The following is a 21765-nucleotide window of genomic DNA, read 5'->3' as shown; positions in this document are numbered from 1 at the left end:
TAAGCGAGAAGATGGAGATGGCTTAAAATGATCACGTCTGATGTTCACCAGCCACCGCTGAAGCCGATCTTTATCACCTAAAGGGAAGCTGAGGGAAATAGATGGATTTCAGAGAGAGGGAAAGACAGTCAATTAGAAACAAAACAAGCTCATTCATAGTTTTTTGGTCAGTAAGAGTAGGCCACATCAAATAAAAAAAGACATACAACATAAGGAATTAATTTTGATTGAGGTAACACTTTAGAATAATGGTCCATTAGTTCATGTTAGTTAATTTATTAATTAACATGAACAAACAGTGAACAGTACTACTGTGTTTATTAATCTTTGTTAATGTAATGAAAATACAGTCATTCGTTGTTAGCTTATGCTAATTCACACTGCATTAACTAATGTTAACAAGCACAACCTTAGATTTCAATAATGCATTAGTAAATGTTAAAATTAACATCAGCTAAGATTATTAAAAGCTGAAGAAGGATCGTTCTTGCTTGGATCATGTTAACTAAAGTAATTAACTAGCATTAACTAATGGACCATTATTTAAAGTGTTAACTTGATTGAATTATTATTTTACCATCCAAACCTAATTTATAAGGTTTTAAGAGTTATAATCCTGCACACTGTTCAAACTGGAACTACTCAAAAAACTATCAACACACAGACAAAACGTTAAAAAGACAAATAAGTCTTAATATTTGCACATGATATGCACGTTACGTAAATAATAACTGACTGAATGTAAATGCAAATGTAATAATGTGGCTGGACGATTAAATTAAAAGATTGAATATATCCAATAACCAACCGACCGATGAAAACTTGTACTAGATCCTGGTGAATGCCGATTTGTACAATTCACAGCTGCACACGACATGTTAAATGTCAAAACACTGACACATCTTAACAACAACAACACTTCTGTCTTTGGTTTAGCGGCGGCGCGCAAACGTCAACGGCGCGTTACTGCCACCTACCGGTAGTTTGTCATGAGACACACATTCATCTATTAGTAACTAATCAGGCTATTAGTAACTTTTTATATTTTTTTAATGGTCTTTCAATGGTTAAGCTCTCTAAACCAGCAAAAATCAGACCGCCAGGGTTTATTAAAATTAATGGAGAAGTTAAACGTACGTTAAATTAAGTGGTAGACTCCAAACCATAAAAAAAAACGCACTAAAATAGAAATATTTTATTTTATTTTATATTATTGTTAATAGTACATGTTTGCATTTTTTATGTATTTTTTTCATAACGTAAACTAGTTTTTTTGCCTAATAATGAAAAACAAACAAGCAGCCTGACTCACGGAGAGTCATATGACATGCTCGGGTCACGTGAGAATTGTGAAAGACAAATAAAGTAAAACTCAGCAGAGAACAGCGTTATATATCCACTTCAGCGGATATATTTTTAACATCTTCACTGGCCTCGTGAAAACAAGGTAAGTGCTTTCTCTTTATACTTTATACTATGTCTGTATTCAGTTTTATTTAATAAAAAAAGTCTTTGTTTAGGGTTTATTCCGGTCGCTCACTCGCTTCCGTCGGAAACAATGAGAAACAACGTTACGTTACATTGTAACAGCAGTTTAAAATGATAACAGTTTCAGTCATCGATAAAACAAAACATGCTTACTTCTTTTCAAAGACAGGCTTTACACATTATACAATATGTCAGTTTTCATACATGTAAAAACAAATACGATCAAACAGAGTTGCCTTTTTTGTTAATCGATGACATAAAGTGATTAGAAGTGATTAATCTTATCAATAATGTGATTTTATTTATGCTCTTCAATGTTTTGTGTTACAGCGCATGAAAATCTTGCATGGGTTTGCATCTGAAAATTTAAAGAGCATAAGTTTTGTGGACCAGCAATCTTAAAACAATGGTGAGTAGTGTGTAATAATCTAATTATTCCAAAAAGTAATCTAATTATTCCATAAAGTGTTTTTTTAAAAACATTATATGAAATCAAACTGTGTTGGCACAGTAGTTTTCAGGAAGTCTAAAGTGTGCTGAAGCAATTGTTCATCAACCAGGCTTGACCTCGATATGTCACGAGATTGTCTCGAGATTGTCTGCATTGTTGCATTGCTCAATAAATCAATCATTTGGGAAATGTACGTCTTAAAGAAACTCTTGTTCAGATGTTGTAATCCACTTTTGTCTGTCGATTGTCAAATGGAATGGAATTTCAGTTTTCACTACATTCGACCAGACATTCCTCAGTGATCTTTATGTATCATAACTTATATTGTATATTTAAAGTGTTTGCAAACTGTTGTAACTAATCAGCCTTGAGCTTTGTGCTATTATGCAAGCATTTTTTTTCTGGCACTCGTTATCTTTTGATAAAGATGATAATGAAATCTGTGTCATGTAAACCCAATCAAATGGTGTTTGGTTCACACCCATTTCTTGTTTTTCAGGTGCGTGCGTGTGTCGTAGTGTTATTATGTGTGTGTCTGAATGTGTGTGGTGCTCTGATTTGTCCTGATGGAGGGATGTGTGAAGATGGAAACACCTGCTGTCAAACTCCGTCAGGACGGTACGGCTGCTGTCCGCTACCCAACGTATGTGTTTATCATATTTACACTACTGTTCAAAAGTTTGCGGTCGGGAAGATAAAAAAAAAAAAGTTATCTTCTGCTCAACAAGGCTGCATTTGTTTGATCAAAAATACAGTTAAATTGTGAAATGTTAATATTTAAAATATCTATTTTCTATTTTAATAGATGTTAAGTACAGTAATTTATTCCTGTGATTTAAAGTTTAATTTTCAGCATTATTCTTCAGTGTCACATGATTCTTCAGAAATCATTCTAATATGCTGATTTGCAGCTCAAGAAACATTTTTTTTATTATTGTCAATGTTGAAAACAGTTGTGTTGCTTAATATTTTTGTGGAAACCCTGATACGTATATTCAGGATTCTTTAATGAGTAGAAAGTTACAAAACAGCATTTATTTGAAATCTCTTTTGCAGTCACTTTTGACCAGTGAAATGCATCGTAGCTAAATAAAAGTTCAGTTAATTTTTTGACAAAAATCTTACAATTTAATGGTAATGATTTACTCCGTTCCTTTTATGACTTTATTTAATATGTGCTTTATTAAAGGGATATTTCAGCCAAATAGTTTGGACATATATGACTTTTTCTTTCTGAACACAAAAGTTACTTGAATCAAAAAATTTTGTTCCATTTCATTTTGGGATTATTATTATTTAATTTTTTTTCAGTGTGAACTATTCTGGTTAAAGAGTAGTTCTACCAAAAAATGTAATTTGCTCAAAATGTATTAGTCTTCAGGCCATGCAGATCTGGAGGAATTTTGCATTCTGTCACTTTAATGGATGCTCTGCAGTGAATGGGTGCCGTCAGAATGAGAGTCCAAACAGCTGGAAAAAAAACATCACAATAATCCACAGCACTTCAGTCCATCAGTTAACATCTTGTGAAGGACAAAGCTGTTAGAAACTAATCCATCATTTCGAAAATTTTAACTTCAAACTGTTGCCTCTGGCTAGAATATGAGTCCTCTGTTCATAATATTGATTTCTCCAGTGGAAAAGTATTCAAAACAAATATGTGGGGGAATTTTAATATTAGAAGTAAACAGAATAGGGGATGGACTTTTTCACTGAAGGAAGTGGTATTATGGATTATGGACTCATATTTTACCAAGAAGCAGAGATGTTCACAAGTCTCTGAGCTAGAGTCCAAGTCAAGTCTCAAGTCTCTGAGCTAGAGTCCAAGTCAAGTCTCAAGTCTCTTTATTATATTAAGTCTCTGGTTATAATAAATGTTGCATCACGTACAGTGCCCCATCCAAGCTGCTTAGAACACTGCATAGCTATATATAAGGAATTCAAAGCATGTAATATGTTATTATGACAACTCCATTTATTAGCATACAATATCAACTTTGATTTTGGTATATAATCAGTGTAAACAGGCTATTGCAACATGACAAAAACACCAAGAATGCTTTACTTTTAAGTTAATATCTTTTAATAGTTAATATTTTGCATTTATGGATTCAGTAATGGCCTTCTGTCTGTCCTGGCTGTATAGCTGCACACCTCTTGTCTGGCTTAAGAATGAACAAAGCTACGCTGACTTATGTTATTCATACAATACCTACTCACAAATAAACATCAAAAACAAAGCCGGCTGCAATGAATTTCTGTGCAAAACAGCTTTTACTACAAACACTTCAACACAAGAACATTGTTATCACACAATAACATTTTGATAGAGAACCAAAAATATTTAAAGTAGATAAAATTAGAATAAATAAAATGGAAATGTCTACATACTATTACTACTGTAAACTTTGCAAATAGGACATCAGCCCCTTCAAGTCAATGAACAATAACAAAGTGGGCTGCAATGAATATCTGTGCAAAACGTCATGGCTCCGCTCCTACCCAATGACAGAGGCACGCAGGTTTTTTTCCACTGGAGTACTCACGTGAAGGATGCGTGCACAACTAATAACTAATATCATCACGCTATAAAGGGTTGGCCTGCGCTGGGTGCGCCCCTCCCCCTATAACTGTTCTGTCTCGCGGAGGAGCTCATTTGTGTGCATCTGTGTGAAACACGCGCTCTGAAACACGCATAGGAAAAAAGAGCGACAGAAAGAAGGGCTCCCCTCCAGCCGTGACTCGGCTCCCATCGTTCATGTTTATGAGCCGTTCAAAAGAATCGGTTCGTTCGCGAACGTCACAACTCTAACAGCGAGCTCATCTGACGTTTACTAAAAATTAACATTGTTCACGAGTCCCGGAGCTCGAGTCCGAGTCGAGTCTGAAGTCTTTCGAGGACGAGTCTCAAGTCGAGTCTGAAGTCACTGTTTGTGCGACTTAAGTCGCACTCGAGTCCGAGTCTCAAACTCGAGTCCCCATCTCTGCCAAGAAGCGACAGTTTAAAGTTAAAACATCTTAATGATGGATTTTGTTTCTTACAAACACAAGGATTTTCACTTCACAAGATGTTTATTGCTGGACTTGAGTCGTGTGTTTTCCCTTGATGTTTTTATCAGCTGCTTAGACTCTCATTCTGACGGCACCCATTCACTCACTGCTGGGCATCCTTTTGGTAAGCAAGTGATGACGTGCTAAATTTCTCCAAATCTGTTCCCATGAAGAAACAAACTCATTTACATCTTGGTTGGTCTGAGAATGAGTAAATTTTCATTTTTGGGTGAGCTATTCACAGTAAACAATGTGCACATTCATATCAAATGACTCTTGTTTTGTATGTGTGTTTGTAGGCAGAATGCTGCTCCGATCATCTGCATTGCTGTTATCAGGGCACTCTCTGTGACCTGGTACACTCCAAGTGTGTGAACAAGACACACATTTTAGACTGGGTGGAAAAAGTCACCACAAAGCCGGTAACACGCATCCCTGCACAGCCACAAATCCAGATAAAGGCTTGAGTAACTATCCAGCATTGAAATAAATCTCTCTATTTTATTTTTATTTTTAGCAAGCCGTAATTTGTCCAGATCAGGAGTCTGAGTGTCCTGATGACACCACGTGCTGCCAGATGCCTGATGGGAGCTGGGGCTGCTGTCCTATGAAAAATGTATAGCACCTGTTCGACAATATTTCTATTCAGGGATGCATTTCCCAAAGCATCATAAGCTGAAGATGATCAACTTAGGCTTACGATGCTTTTGGGGAACGCAGCCCTGGAACAACTGTCTTTCTCTCTCTTTGTGTGTGTGTGTTTAGGCCGTGTGCTGTGAAGATAAGAGACACTGCTGCCCTCAAGGAACTCAATGTGACCTTGAGCATTCAATGTGTGTTTCGGCAACATACGGATCCTCCCCACTCTGGAGGAAGTTCGCTGCTCGCCGCAGGAAACCATCAGAGAGGACAGCAGGTCTAAAAGTTTCTCAGTTTTACATTTCATTAGCATTAAATTGCATTATGGCCAACTTAATGCTGTTATAAGCATAATACACTCTTGTTCAAAAGTAAGGGGAAAATAAGTTTTTTTTTTTTTTCATGTTTATGGAAGAAGTCTCTTATGTTCACCAAGGCTGCATTTATTTGACCAGAATGCATTAAAAACAGCAATATTTGAAATATTACAGTTTAAAATGTTTTCTATTTGAATATATTTTAAAATGTCATTTATTTCTGTCATCAAAACGGAATTTTCAGCATCATTACTCCAGCCTTCAGTGTCACATGATCTTCCGAAATCATTCTAATATGACGATTTTCTGCTCGAGAAACATTTCTGATTATTATCAGTGTTAAAATGCTTCATATTTTTTGGGGAAACTGTGACCGTTTTTATTTTCAGGATGCTTTGATGAATAGAAAGTTCAAAAGAACAGCATTTATTTGAAAGAAATTTTTTATAACGTCATTACTATCTCTTTGGATCAGTTGAATGCATTCTTGCTGAATTGAATAGGATTAATTTCTTTCATCATCTTACTAATCCCAACCTTTTTAAAAGTTGTGCATTTATTAGCTGTACGTACAATCTTTCATAAAATGACTTGAAGTTCTTAGAATAGAATATCACTGCTTTTATTTGCTTGTCATTTTCACACCAGCTGATTATGATGTTATTATGATATTACAGTTGTTCCAGCTCCAGACTCCAGTGATATTAGAAATGGTAAGACTTTCTGACACCTGCAGTTGTTTTGGTCCATACGCCCTATTTTAATTATTATTTATTTCTATTTACATTATTCATCAAGTTGTCTTTGTTGAAACTGACACCTCTGGATTCTGTGTGTGTTTATGTGTTCAGCGATTTGTCCAGATAAGGTTTCCACATGTCCGGATGATACAACATGCTGTAAACTAGAGAATGGAAGTTACAGTTGCTGCCCATTGCCAAAGGTGCTTCACTTTTGTCTACATGTATAGTAAATAATTTTTCTGTAGGTTTTCTAAGTTGTATTTTATGGTCACCCTGTGGTTTGCATGCATTTAACACACTGAGTTTACAAGAATAAATGTGTTCTTTACTGTAGGCTGTGTGTTGTTCGGATCATTTGCACTGCTGCCCAGAGGACACGACTTGTGACCTTGTCCATAGTATGTGTGTGTCAGCCAATGGCGTCACGGTAAAAATGGCCACTAAGACCCCAGCCGCCTCCCTGAATCAGAAAGGTACACATCCATTTATTTTTATCTGCAGTTAAAAGTATTTGACTTTGCATGTGTGGTTGATCAATCATGAAATTTGTTGAAATTTCAAGTTTCTTGGTTCAATATAGAATATGCATCAGTCCATCTTTTGGCAAAGGTGCCCACCTTTCCAATAGCTTCATCCAATCAGAAATGTGACGACACGGCTTCATGTCCTGATGGTTCTACTTGCTGCAGAATGTCATCTGGAAAATGGGGATGCTGCCCTCTGCCACAAGTAATACATTTTCTTTGCCTAATTTGAACGTATACAGGGTAATTGGAAAAACTCTAATAAAACAATTATATAAATGTATTATTTGTTTAAAAATTTAAAAAAAAAAAATTATATTATATCTAATTAGCAGCTGAGTCCTTAGCCATCTTCAATAATCGGCTTAAAACACATCTCTTCCATCTTTATTTGACCCTCTAACTTTATCACTCAATATTCTAATTCTATTCTTAAAAAATCTAACTACCTTGTATTCTATTTTTCTTTTCATTTATTATGCAATTATATATATGTGTGTATGTGTAAAGACCTCTAACTAGCTTGCTCTATTCTTTTTTTTAATTCTATCTCTTTTCTTTTTATTTATTATATTATTTAAAATCCCATGCTACCTGTACTGTGTTAACCTAATTGAGACTTGTTATAGCACTTATATATCATTGCTCTTTTAGTTATTTTTGATTGCTGTCTTCATCTGTTAGTCGCTTTGGATAAAAGCATCTGCTAAATGAATAAATGTAAATGTTATTGTATATATTTTATATTTAATTTTATATTTTCATTTAATTTTTTTTCTTTTTTTATATTTGGTTTATAAAACCATGGTTATTTTTGTATTTCATATTTCTTAGGTTTTAGTTTAATCTTTTGTATATCTTTATCATTTATTTTTACATGACTAATTTTGGATTTAGGTTTTTAAGTTTTATAAATATATGTATTTTATTTATTTATTTTTATATTTTTTATGGTCATTTGTTTGTATTTATTTGTAAAATAAATGTTCAGTAAAATACATATCTTATATATAATGTTAGTTTTGTTATATTTTACATGTTTAATTATATATATATAATATAATTTTTTTTTTTTTTTTTTTTTTAAAGCCATATCCCAAACACTTCAACATGCAACAAGCAGTCTAGTTTGAACAGTGTGCATTTTAAAGATAGTTTTACTCTCCCATTACCAAATTTCATCATAAAAGTCTTACTTATAAATAAGATGCATCGTTTGTCATTTATCACCTTTAAGATATCGGCCAAATTTTTTAAATCCGGCTGATACCGATAACAGGAAGTTGAGCATTTATCGGCCTAAACCGATATGGTGGCCAATATATATATCGTGCTTCCCTACAAGTAAAGAAATTGAATTAATATTTTATTGTAAAACGTACACGAGTAAGAATTTTTTATGCATATCGTTTTTTCATTTATTTATTTCATATTTATTATATCTTATTCATTTATTATACATTTATGATTTCTTTTATTGTAATTTCTAGGCAGTGTGTTGTGAGGACCATCTCCATTGTTGTCCTCATGATACTGTGTGTAATCTGGCCGCCAGCACTTGTGACAGTTCCAGCGATCAGGGTCCCCGTTTTTCTGTGCCCTTGGTGAAGAAGACTGCCGCAGTGACCCTGCCATCACAGAACCAAAACTGTGACGAGACATCACTGTGTCCAGCTGGGACAACCTGCTGTAGACTAACCTCAGGGTCATGGGCCTGCTGTCCTATGCCACAGGTACAAACACATTTAGGGTTTTTTTTTTTTTGGTTCAGAAAAATGTATATGAATGCTTTTTGTTTGCTGACTTGGCTATGGTTGGTTTGAACTCCAAATTTCTTAAGAGTTTATTCAACGCTTCTATATTCCTATGTGGATGATTGAATATTGCAGGCCGTGTGCTGTGCCGATCAGGAGCATTGCTGTCCGCAGGGTTACAAGTGTGACTCGACTCAAAAAACCTGTGTACGTCCTGGCCTTCCCAGCATGCCCTGGTTCAGGAAACAGTCTGCGCTGAAGCAGTCTGATGATCATACTCCAGTGGACAGACACATGTGTGACAATAAAACCAGCTGTCCAAAAGACGATACATGCTGCTTTATGAAGAACCTCGGCAAGTGGGGCTGCTGTCCGCTGCCAAAGGTCAGACATGCAAACATTAGAGGATAATATTAAACCTTTCACTGTTTGATACAATGTAAATGGCACAAATGATCTCAAATGAGTCAACTCCGTTCTAGATTTTATTTGGTTTTATTTGTTATATTGTGATTAATTATTTGGTTTATTTATGAAATTGAATTTTATTTAGTTATTTGTTATTTTAAAAATATGTGTTTAGATATGAAATTTTGTTTTAATGATTTATTTTATTTATTCTCTTTTTTTTTGTTTAGCTGTTTCATTTATTTTATAGTGTTTTTTTTTCATTAGTTTTATTTATTTTACAGTTATTGTTATTAGTTATGTAATTTAATTGTTTTATTTGTTTTTTTTTAAATATAGATATTTAAATCATTTTATAGTTATTAGTTATTTATTTAATGGAATAGTATGAGTTAATTACATTTAGGTATGTTTGTTTTAATTTAGTTATTTTATAGTGATTTAGTTTTAGTTATTTAAATTGTTTTTATTTTTTTATTTAGGTATTTGTTATAGTTGGTTATTTTGTTGTTTTATTTATTTTTATTTGTTCACTTGGACAGTGTATTTTTACTTTTGCATTTTAACCAAGATGATAACTGCTGAATTCAGCATGCAATATAATGTAGCATACTGCCAATTGGATTTTTTTTTTTTTTTTGCCTATTGAGTACTGTTTTACATGCAAAACAATAGTAGACCGTGTATATAGATTGGATTAGATTCAATTTTGTCATTATGCAGAGTACAAGTACAGAGCTAATGAAATGCAGTTAGCATCTAACCAAAAGTGCAATGATATTTAGTTTATATATAGTATTCCATAATGAAAACATTTCTCACACTGTTGTTTCGTCTCTTAAGGCGGTGTGTTGTGAGGATGGAGATCACTGCTGTCCTAGGGGCTACAAGTGCAATGAGAAGAAAACAACCTGCACTAAAGCCTACCATGAGATCCCCTGGTACACAAAACAAGAGGCCAGGGTCGTGGAGGGGTTCAGAAGTTCAGAAGAAGAGGTGGTGTGTGATGCGTCGACACGCTGCTTAAAGACACAGAGCTGCTGTAGACGATCAGACTCCACATGGGCCTGCTGTCCGTATAAAGAGGTAACAAAAAACCTGGCTGATCATGAAATCAAATGATAATTGTTTCTGATATTATTAATGGTGGTTGCCAAAGGAAACATCACTATCACTGTTAATTAGTTTTAGTTATTTATTTGTGTACTTAAATGATTTAACATTTTATTTATGTTCATTTATATATATATATATATATATATATATATATATATATATAATTTTTTTTTTTTTTTAAGTTGTTTTGTTTACTCAAATAACATTTGGTTTAATGATTATTTATTTGTATAAAGTGTGACCCATTAATTTATTTTATTTAATTATCTGTTTTTCTATTCGTTTACGGAGTTAAGAAATTAAAAGTAAATTTAAATGTTTACAAAAAATATTTTGCATTGTGCGTGCTCATTTATTTATGTATTGCTTTTTTATTTTTACATTTCTTTGTTTTCTAAAACATACCTATTTATTTTATTAATTATTTATATTTTTAGTATGTTTATTTATTTGTATAAAGTGTGACCCATTAATTTATTTTATTGAATTATCTGTTTTTCTATTCGTTTACGGTGTTAAGAAATTAAAAGTAAATTTAAATGTTTACAAAAAATCTTTTGCATTGAGCGTGCTCATTTATTTATGTATTGCTTTTTTATATTTACATTTCTTTGTTTTCTAAAACGTACCTATTTATTTATTTTGTTATTTATATTTTTAGTATGTTTACTGAAATTTCTGTATTTATGTAATTTATCACGTGTTCATTGAGTTTGACATTATTTGTTATGTGTTTACAGAATATTGCATACATTCATAAAGAGAAATCATTACTACTGATGGCAATCTTCACTAAAACATGCGAACACTAAGCTGATTGTTTTTGTAGGCAGTATGCTGTGTAGACATGAAGCACTGTTGCCCTGTGGGATACAGATGTGACCCAGAAGTCCAAGGCTGCACTAAAGCATCCACATCCATGTGGTGGGAGAATTCACTTTAAGTGAAAAACCACAGACTGACACTGAACCACATGTCCATTACACAAATATACATCTCTCCACACACACACGTGAGCGCTTCGACACGCTACGTGTTGCATAAAGCATTGTTTTAAGATGCCGTCTTCAGACAAGAGACTATGCATCTAGTGTTTTTATATTTAGCTTTCATTACAATAAAAACACGCAGAGCCTTATATTTGAGCAGGATACACTGAGAGACTTTAGTTTCTGATTTAAACCCGTTTTGTTGAAAGGAAACCAGGGCATATTTCAAATCCTAGTAATGCATATTAAAGGCTGGAGTTTTGTGTTGTTAAAGATATCGAGAGTGACTACAGAAGTGATTTTAGCAGGGCTGCCGTTTTCACAAAACGTTGAAATTAAAATTAGAGGCTAAGTGATGACATTGTAATGACAAATGTTAGTATTTTGAATTACATTACCATTATTCCAATGCCATACACCGACCGTATTACTGTAAGTGAGAAAAGCTTCTGAGATTCAAAACTGAATGTATCACCAATGAACTAAACCTGCAACTTAATTGGGAAAATGTATAATTATTAGTACCAGCAAATGCAGTTGACATGGTTTATTTAGAGGCTGTTGCATGTAGGGTTAATTCAGCTTTGTCAGACAATTATTTGCTTTTTTTCTATATGAAATATATATTGAAGGTGTCTGTGTGCATTTAAAAAAAATCATTGAAAGCATTTGTATTCAAATTCAAGTGTCATTCTCAACATAGTTGCTTTAGTGTTACGTCTATTTTTATCTCATTTAATTATTTACCGAAGGGTGAAGTGAATCTAGTTATTGATTTCCTTGTGACAGAATGAGAGTTGATTTATTCTTTTTTTCCTGTTAATTGTTGAAGTGGATTTGTTGTTGTTTTTTGGTTAATTATACCGGAAAAAACACTGAAATTAAATACTTTTGAAATAGATGACCTGTTGACTCATTCGTGTCTCATCAGACTGTTTTGATAAACTCTGTCTGGTTTCCATGGCACATGTTGGCAGATCCATCTTGGCAATGCAACTGAATTTTTATTTTTTGTAAACCCAATTCATGCAATCAGATTTTTTTTTTTTTTTTTTAACAATTGGAGAAAAAAATATCCCGTAAGGATATTAAATGGTAAACACAGAATAAAAATGAGAAGATATCCTAAAAGATGGAAAAGTTTGCTCTGTGCTTGTCTTTTAAGAAAGCATGTAAATGCATTGGACCAATCACAGGCTGACACAGATATTCCAGATGGCTGCTGCTTGATGGAATCATGTTTCACTGCTCGCCTTCTGCAAGTGTTTGAGTCTCACGCAGACCGGCTGAAACCGTTACCATTCAGCTGAAGCCACACAAGAGCTGAAAATATCTTCTCGAGGAAGAAAACAAGATTCCTTTGGAGAAAGTTTGCAGATTTCCGGAAGCCTGTCCTGGCTGTTTCTTGTGGTATGTTGACATTTTATGTCACAACTTACACAACACCTGACCGGAACAGCTTTAGTATACGGGTGTAAGTTGAACTTAAGCAAGCGGGTTTGTAAAAATGGATCGTGACTAAATACAAATGCATGTAAGGGGTTATAATATTCAGAAGTTCGGGGTTGGTAAGTTCCTTATGTTCACCTGTGTTTATATGATTTAAAAAATACAGTAAAAAAAAACCTGTTAAAATTTATAAATTATTACAGTTTAAAATGTATGGTTTATTTTTGTATTTCTTTTTAAATGTAATTTATTCCCATGATGCAAAGCTGAATTTTCAGCATAATTGTTCAAGTCTTAAATGTCACATGATCCTTCATATTTCATATTTTGTGGAAAGGATTCTTTGATGAATAGAAAGTTTTATATATAATGTGTGTAATGAAAATCATATTTGTAACAAGATTACAAATATCTTTACTGTTACTTTTGATCAATTTAATGTATCAATGTTAAATAAAAGTATTAATTAAAAGTATTTATATACTGTTATATTAATTATTTTGAATTAGTTTTTTAACAATCAGTATACTGTCATTTTAGTTTTGAGTTTTAGTAATCGTGCAGTAGTATTTTTTATTTTTGGTATTTAATATATATATAGCTTTATTTTTATTTTAGTTGCAGTTACCAGAATTTACTTCATAATTATTTTTGTCCCTTTTGACCAATTTAAGTTATTCTCACCGAATAAAAATATTAATTTCTCACAAAAAATAATAATAATAATAATATCTTACCGACCCCAAACTTTTGTTTAAATTATTGCATAACTATCCTGAGTGTGCGTGAATGCTGTATGTAATAAAGGCACTCTGAGGATGTGTGATTATATTGAGGTACTGAAGGAGCAGAAACTGAGTGGAAATCAAAATTCAAAATGGAGAAGGTAGAGACTTGACAAAAATTGCAAGAACGCTGGACTCTGACAAATGACCCGGTGTGAGAAAGTGTGAAAGGGTGCGAGCGGGACAGCTGAAGGGAAGCGGGAGACATGCAGCTTCAATCGTGCCAAAATGTCACTGCTATTAATACACCTCAGCAACTGCTCTCCAATCAACAGTGTGTGTGTACATCAGGAAGTGTGAGCAAAATGATGGCTTCAGGTTCCTCCTACCTAAAAAGCTTGGCATCTGCCCCGGTTTTCTTACTGAGCTGCATTTCTGTTGATTTTGTTTAGTTGAGAGGACTGAGGAATGGCCATATAGAGCAAGTCTGACTCCAGCAGGCTTACTGAGGTGTCCACACTTGCTTATCTGGACGAAGGGACATCAACGTCAGACAGAGAGTTTGGAGAGGAGCCCGATCTCCAGCAGAAAGCTCTGGAGGAACCTCAGGCAGTGGGTGCAGAAGACACTGGAATATCAGACATCATGTCCAGGGGTAAGAGAGGTTAATGAGTTCAAGATTTAAATCATTTCAATTTTCAGTTTACATTTTTGTAATTTTGTTTTGTGCATTTATTATTTTTAGTTGCTTTTTAATATATATATTTTTATTTTTAAGTGATTTTATTTCTTCAAAAACTTAAACTTAGACTTGAAAATAACTTTTTTTAATACATTTATTTTTTTATTTGTTTAATTCTTTGTAATTTTGTAACATGCCTTTATCATTTTGTATTCTTAATAATTTTTTAACTTTATTTTTAATTTCCTTTTTTATATATATATATAGTAATTTCACTACTTTTATTATGTTTATTTTCAAATTATAATTTTTATTTTTTCATTTTGATTTCAATTTAGTTAGTTTTAATCATTTTGTTATGTGCCTTTTCTATTTTTATTATTATTAGTTTCTATTTTAGTAATTCTCAAAATTGTAACTTTTTTATATAAATGTAAGAACAGCAACATGTTTTATTTCAGTTAGTTGCCAACATAACATTTATTTTCTTTTTTTATTTTAATCTAACATTTATTACATTTTATTTAAGCTTAAACAAAAAATATTTTTATTTTCTGGTTTTATTAGAGAATGTTCATCATTTAAATGATACTGTAGTTAGCAGATTTTGTTTTTGTGTTATTATTTATATTTATTTAATATTAATTTAAATGTAATATTTAAAAGTGATGTTGTAAATGTATTTTCAGATGAGGAATATCAAATGCATGGCTTTACGAGTTTAGAAGACAGCAACATCCAGTCATGCATCAGAAACAGGTTTCCACAATGTGATTCTTTCTATTTACTTTTATTTAAATGACAGGTTGATAGATCCACTGATCCATTTATCTGCTCTGTTTACCACGGTAATTCATAGGTCAGGTGTGTCAGTCACTTCAAGCGAGAGAGAGAAAAAATCTACAGCTTGCTGCCTCAGAAAACGTCACAGGAAACACAGAACAGAGATTAAAGACACGAGGAAAACGAGGGGGACGTGTAGAAAAGACAGAGCAAGAACAAGAAGAAATGCTCCATTACTTTCTGACCAGAAGACCAGCGGCTCCTCAAGATGCTCCAAACCTAGCTCTAAAGATCAAGACAAGTTCTCCTCGACACCAGAGCGAGTATCCCGACCTCAGCAGGTCACTTCAGACCTGTGGGATTGTCCTCAAGATGTTTCCCATCTACGCCTTCAAAAGCTGGAGGTCGACTTCCCTTCGACCTTTGAGTCTCGCAGTTTGATATCAGCCGGTGTGGAACCAAACTCTGACTCTGAGTTTGCATATATCTATGCTGAGAGCATCAAAGGATGCGACTCGACTTGTTGCACGACTCCAGGAGACTGCAATACCCACAATCCTCTTGTCAAGACTGATACAAGCACTGAAAGAGACCCTGAATCGGTTCGGAACAGCTTTGAGGAAGAATCTGAAGACTCAGATTGTAATTTATACATGTTTGCTTGCAGTATAGCAGCTACTGCAGGTTCCAGGTTGAACGCTGACTGCTTTGGGTCTTCACTAGATGATTTTGACTCGACTTGTATTTATACAGACAGGGAAAGGAGACCGGGCAGTAGAGAAACTGAGCAGGGTTACAGCCCAGCCGAGGTGGAGTGGAGCTGTGAGAGTTCATGTTACACCGCCGACTGTGACTCTTACTGTACCACAGACAGACAGACCAGCAGCTCGGATTCAGACGGCTGCTGTTTAGAGGCTCTCGGTCACATAAAATGTCCTGAAGTGTTTTTGCCAGGATTTGAAGGTTGCTTTGACTGCGGTGATGCGGCTGAAGACGTCTGCAGAGGTCCTGAGACTTTTTGCTCCAGACGGGATACAGGTGAACTGTGCGGCGTTGTGACTCAAACGGACCGAAGGCATTTCTCTGAAATTTTCTGTGAGGTGATTAAAGAAGTGACGCAGGAGAAAGACACAGAGAAAATGAATGTAAACGAGGGGTTTCTGTTCCATCCTAAGCAGGTGTGTGCCTCAAGTCATTAATTCGGATTGACAATAGACCAAAAAAAAAAAAAAAAAAAAAAAAAAAAAATATATATATATATATATATTGACCACTTTATGTACCATATAAAAAAAAAGAATAATAAAAAAAAAATTATATATATATGTATATATATATATGGTACATAAAGTGGGCAAAATAATAAGGATGATATTGATATTTGATATTTAATTGTTCATGCTCATTTAACATATTTTTACATTTAATTAAGATTTGCCATATGATGATTTTAATGTTTTATTTTTAATTTAGACAACCCATACAGTAAAAAATATATGTTAATATATTTTATAATAATATGTAAGAATATATATGTATATAATAATAACATATTTATATAAATATATTCTTATATATTTTTGGATATAAAAAAAAATACACAAAAAAACCCCACAAAATTAAAAAATATACATACATACATACATATACATACATATATATATAATCTTAGGCAGATACACTTTTTAATGTATATGTTTCCAATAAACTCATAATTTACTGCAGTTTTCATGGTGCACATAATTTCTTAGTTCCTCCAGGTGAAGAACTCTGAATATCGAGAGGGTCGTGAATATTCATTTCTCCGTCACATTCAAAATGGCTCGTATGGAGATGTGTTCAGCATTCGGGACAAACAAACAGGATTTACATGTGCCGCCAAAAAGGTGAAGATCCATTTCTTTTCTCAGTTACTTATAAGCCTAAACATGTCTGAATATTCGTGCATATTCGTGAACCTGTGCCTCTGATTATGTCCTAACTGATCCAATGCACCGCTCTCTTGTGAAGATTCCCCTTTGTAGTTTTAGGTGGGAGGAAGTGGAAACATGGAGCAGGATGGAGTCTCCTCGAGTCCTCCAGCTGTATGGGGCCGTGAGAGAGGGGCTCAATGTGATTCTCTTCATGGACCTGAAAACAGGTGATTGTTCTACACATAGATGCCTCGGAAAGCAATCAAGTCATATCTGAGTCAATAAATGCTCTGTTTCCAGGTTCTTTAGCTCAGTTGCTGAGAGTGAAGGGTCGTCTGTCTGAAGAGCTGGCTCTGTGTTATCATTATCAGGTCCTGCAGGCTCTCCAGCACCTGCACAGCAGACGCGTCGTACACCTGGATGTCAAAGGTCAGCGCCATGGGCATGGATTTTCATCACCAAAAAAAACCAAAAATCACTAATCGTGTCCCTGATATCATTCATGTGTTGATTGTATGTGTGTAGTTGACAACGTGTTGCTGTCTGAGGATGGCAGAGAGTGTTTTCTGTGTGATTTTGGACTCTCTGAGACACTCAATCAGGGTGGATACAGCACCAAAACCTTCAGAGGTGACTACACACACACACACACACACACACACCAGCATGCATGTCTACTCTGAAGTGTGATATATTATGCGTGTTGTATTGTATGTGCAGGGAACATTCTGCGTGGCACAGAGTCTCATATGCCTCCGGAGGTGGCGAGGGGGGATCCTCGCTCTGCTAAAGCTGACATCTGGAGCAGCTGCTGTATGTTACTGCACATGCTCAACGGACACCAGCCCTGGACGCGATACTACCCTCATCCACTCTATCTGAAGGTGAAGTCAGCATGCTTTTGTCACTTTAGATGCACTGTCAGTCAAAAGTGTAACACACCTGGTCTTATTGTTTATTAGGACTGTTTTAGGAATAGGGATTGCTTTGACTCTACATGTTATGCCTGTGTCCACTGTATTAAACTGTTGTGCTATTTTCATCAGATTGTGAGTGAGCCACCTCCATTATGGGAGATTCCACCTGACTGTGACCCGCTGACTTGTGATGTCATCAAAGGGGGACTGGTCAAGGAGCCGAGAGAGAGACATTCGGCATCAGAACTGCTGCAAAAGACTGTGAAAGCCCTCAGAAAAGGTGTTTAAAATATGTGATGAAATTTGCATAAGTAATTCTAATGTCAGGACAGTATTAATTTTAATATTGTAAAACATTACAATTTAAAATGACTGTTTTTTTATTTAAATATATTTTATGTTATTTGCAAAGCTGAATTTTCAGCATCTGAAAGTGTCACATGATTCTTCAGAAATCATTCTAATATGCTGATTTGCTGCTCAAGAAGCATTTCTGATTATTAGCAACATTGAAAACTGTTTCGTAATTTTTAGGGGGAAAACCGTGATACATTTTTCAGGATATTTTGATAAATTAAAGTTCAAAATAACATTATAATAACTGTACTGTCACTTTATTTCAATTTAGTGCTTCCTTGCTAAAATAAATGACTGATTTAAAAATCTCACTGACCTCAAACTTATATTAAACTCTTGATTTTATGCATATTTAGTCTGTGGGCTCTCTGGTTCTGAGGAACCATCTAAACAATATTCAGCATCTGTACCCGAGGACTGTCCGGATGTGAACTTGCATGAGACCCCTGTCCCATCCACCGTGGAAACTCCAGCGAAAACACGTCCTCCTAGCTTCCCAGAAGACCTCTCAGCACCCACAATTCACTGGGTGAGCACATGGAGACAGACGGCACCAAACGAGGATGATTCTGACTCCACGACAGAGGAGAACGAGTGGGATGAAGATGCAGAAAACAACAAACTAAAAAGAGACAAGATGAGCAGCTGGATGGACAGATACTGGGGTGAGGAGGAAAATAATGAGAAACAAATCTGTTCAGAAGATGACAGCGAGCTGGAATCTGATGAAGACTCATCGCAGATCAATGAAAATCTCAACGCAACAGATCAAACAGATGCTGAGGAAAGCAAAACCGATTATTACACTGACAAAAGAGTTGTGTTTGGGGGATGCGGTGAGTTTGACAGAAGTCTTTTAGAGGAGACAGAGAGCTGGGATGGAGAGATCCGAAGCGTTGTGGATGATGAAGAGGTGGAGAGTGATCTGGAGAGTCTTCGAGAGCTTGGCAGCGACGGGGCTCAGGAGTGGGAACCGTTTCTACAGCTCCAGACACGTTATCTCCCGAAAGAAGCTCAACTGCAGAGCGAAGACAGCTATTCAGAGTCTGAAGAAGAGTCGGTCATGCTGAGGAAGAGTGGTGAGTTTTTGTGTGCTGTGTGTGAGCTGGATTCGATTCAAATAACATTTCTGTCAGTTACTACTTTTCTTTCTTTCTTTTATGGACCGCAATAGAGGTTTAACAGAATGTTGCTTTTCTTTTCTGTACAACAAAACCGAATGTGAAAAATCATAAAAAGCAGCAGTCTGTATGACTTATGCACTACTCTTAAAAATAAAGTTTCTTTATTGGCATAAATGGTTTCATGAAGAAACTTTAACATCCATGGAACCCTTCCATTGGACAAAAGGTTCTTTATGATTGAAAAAGAATCTTCAGATTATTTGAAAAGTTCTTCACACTAAGAGAAAAAAGAGGTTATTTTAATTATTAATGTTTTTTGGGAGCCAGAATGGTTCTTCTATCACTGAGGAAAAAAAACTTTTTGGACCATTTTTAAGTCTTCTAAAGCCATACTTTTAGTTTGTTTGAAGGAAAGACTAAAATTTAAAGTCACAATGAATTGAACGTAGTGACAGATCCATCCAAATAAAATGTTTTACAAAATCTTTAGGTGGGACTTGGTTTTATGCAACAGTTTTTGATTGGATATCGAGATGGGGGCGTGGCTCTCAAAAATGAATTAAGTTGATTGTGGAGGGGCTGGGTTTAAGCAGACGAAATGATTAGAGAAATCCTTCATACATCACCAGAGGTGTGTAAATAATGTTATCTGAGAATCATTTTGCCACGTCGGATATACTGTATTTATGGATCAACATCCTTGATCAACAAGGTTCTTTACTGGCGTATGTGGTTCCAACAACCTGTAACATCCATGGAACATTTCCATTCCACAAAAGGATCTTTAAAGGGGAAAAAGGTAGTTTAGATGTTTTTTAAGAAAAAAAAAAGTTATTTTAAGAGCTGTTCAATGAATGGTTCTTTTTGGAAGCCTAAATGGTTCTTCTATGGCATTGCTGTGAAAAAAAAAAAAAACTTTTGAAACCTTTATTTTGACCGTTCAACATTTTAATCTACCGATCTGATTCCACAGATAAGGAAAAAAGTAGGTTTAGGGCTAGGTGCTTGAATAGGTTCTTAATTTCCCTCTAATTCCCCAATATTTTGCTTGTGATTCACATACACCTTTGCAGCATTTCTGTGTCTTAAACATTTAAGGGCATCAAACAGTAATGTAGATCAAAAGTTCTGATACAGAGTTGCATTAAAGTTGCACATAACTGAATGTCATTAGCAACATTAGTTCTTATTTGTTCTCCACAGAACAAAAAGGCACAAGTTTACCTGATTCTCATGGACCGCAGCCTTTCACTTGCACCATCCGCTGTGACTCTGAACAAGACCTTAGCGAAGAGGTAAAACTGCAGACAGACTCATGTAAAGGTTTTCTGAAAGTTATTGTGCCAGAACATCAAATTAAGCCAATGTTCTTGTTTTAAAGGACTCTGATGATTTAAGCTCGGGGGTATTTTCCTCATGTAGCACCGCAGATGGCCATAGCTTCAACGTGGATTGGTCAGTGTCAACTGACCAGACGCCATCTTGCTTCTTTGAAGGTAAGTTTAATTAGTAAAGTGCAATTTCAGTTGCTTATGTATGTGTATGTGTGTATTGATTTGGGAATGTTTGCAGGTCTTGGCGTGGATATATGGGTGGAAGATGTAAGCGGAGAGAGTTTAAAGATCAGAGAGAGACCAAAGGTGAAAATCGGACACGTTGCTGTGGGAATCAGTGAACAGGTGAGCTTTCTCTATTAAGATTTCATGCGAGATGAGATTGTAAAATGGTGCATTAAAACAGTATTTATTTCTTTATCCCAGTTATCTCTGAGGACATTCAGTTTGGCCACATTAGACGGGCGGCTGGTGTCTCCGGATACAGAAGTGTGCGAGTCGGGAATGTGGTTGCAGTGCGTTCCTGCTCCTGATGGCAGTCTCACCTGGGAATGGAGGGTCAGAGATGGAAAACTAGAGCTGCGGGAATTTGATGAACATCCAGATACCTGCTCAACAGTGGCACTCTAGCAAAAGTGACCATTACAAACAAACAGTTTTATACATCTCATTCCATTACTATCTTCTTTTGTTACTTCATGTATTTGCATTTTCAAAATCGTCTCAGCTGACTAAGCTTAATCCTAATGTGTCAAATTGTACAATTATTGTATGATGTACATTGTAAATTTGTTGTGTTAATAGTTTTGTTAGGAAGACAACACTTAATTTCAGTGTTATACATACATGATTTTAAATAAAATATATAAATATATTTTGTGCATGAAAACAAACGCTATTTTAATGCTATGCAATGTAAGCTAAGGCGTGTACACTGTACAGTGACTACAATAAATCGGAAGTCCTTACTTCCTTATTTCCCAAATCCAACCGGATCTGTC

General features: G+C 35.0%; 2 protein-coding genes across 4 annotated transcripts; both read left to right on the top strand.

Annotated features, from left to right (window-relative positions):
• Window positions 1-1305: 1305 nt before the first annotated feature.
• grnb (granulin b) lies at window positions 1306-12380 on the top strand. 2 transcript variants are annotated; one of them, XM_026258480.1, is made up of 14 exons: window positions 1306-1447; window positions 1819-1897; window positions 2439-2582; window positions 5290-5412; window positions 5508-5606; window positions 5756-5906; window positions 6624-6659; window positions 6798-6889; window positions 7024-7162; window positions 7252-7418; window positions 8704-8946; window positions 9103-9351; window positions 10219-10461; window positions 11321-12380. In XM_026258480.1, the coding sequence occupies exons 2-14, from the start codon at window positions 1895-1897 to the stop codon at window positions 11432-11434; spliced, it is 1803 nt and encodes a 600-aa protein (XP_026114265.1). In that variant the 5' UTR covers window positions 1306-1447; window positions 1819-1894; the 3' UTR covers window positions 11435-12380. The 2 variants fall into 2 exon arrangements, with proteins under 2 accessions (XP_026114265.1, XP_026114266.1); XM_026258481.1 differs by having other exon boundaries at window positions 1307-1447; window positions 7270-7418.
• A 159-nt stretch (window positions 12381-12539) lies between these two features.
• Window positions 12540-21754, top strand: map3k14b (mitogen-activated protein kinase kinase kinase 14b). Of its 2 annotated transcripts, none has more exons than XM_026258459.1 (15): window positions 12540-12890; window positions 14107-14309; window positions 15026-15095; window positions 15196-16297; window positions 16871-17005; window positions 17130-17259; window positions 17333-17461; window positions 17558-17662; window positions 17753-17916; window positions 18079-18229; window positions 18663-19385; window positions 20634-20725; window positions 20812-20926; window positions 21003-21109; window positions 21191-21754. In XM_026258459.1, the coding sequence occupies exons 2-15, from the start codon at window positions 14300-14302 to the stop codon at window positions 21392-21394; spliced, it is 3237 nt and encodes a 1078-aa protein (XP_026114244.1). In that variant the 5' UTR covers window positions 12540-12890; window positions 14107-14299; the 3' UTR covers window positions 21395-21754. The 2 variants fall into 2 exon arrangements, with proteins under 2 accessions (XP_026114244.1, XP_026114245.1); XM_026258460.1 differs by lacking the exon at window positions 12540-12890 and adding an exon at window positions 13618-14010.
• The last annotated feature ends 11 nt before the right edge of the window (window positions 21755-21765 follow it).

The sequence above is a fragment of the Carassius auratus genome, unplaced genomic scaffold, assembly GCF_003368295.1.
Source record: "Carassius auratus strain Wakin unplaced genomic scaffold, ASM336829v1 scaf_tig00214714_1_2670353, whole genome shotgun sequence".
Lineage (NCBI taxonomy): Eukaryota > Metazoa > Chordata > Actinopteri > Cypriniformes > Cyprinidae > Carassius > Carassius auratus.
This window is presented reverse-complemented; position numbering and strand designations above follow the sequence as displayed.

Bases quoted from the DNA above. Each gene is read 5' to 3' on its own strand.
- grnb (XM_026258480.1), top strand. The intron at 6,660-6,797 runs GTAAGACTTTCT...TTATGTGTTCAG, and splicing joins CTCCAGTGATATTAGAAATG to CGATTTGTCCAGATAAGGTT. The intron at 7,163-7,251 runs GTACACATCCAT...TGAAATTTCAAG, and splicing joins CGCCTCCCTGAATCAGAAAG to TTTCTTGGTTCAATATAGAA.
- map3k14b (XM_026258459.1), top strand. The intron at 16,298-16,870 runs GTGTGTGCCTCA...ATAATTTCTTAG, and splicing joins TTCTGTTCCATCCTAAGCAG to TTCCTCCAGGTGAAGAACTC. The intron at 18,230-18,662 runs GTGTTTAAAATA...ATGCATATTTAG, and splicing joins TGTGAAAGCCCTCAGAAAAG to TCTGTGGGCTCTCTGGTTCT.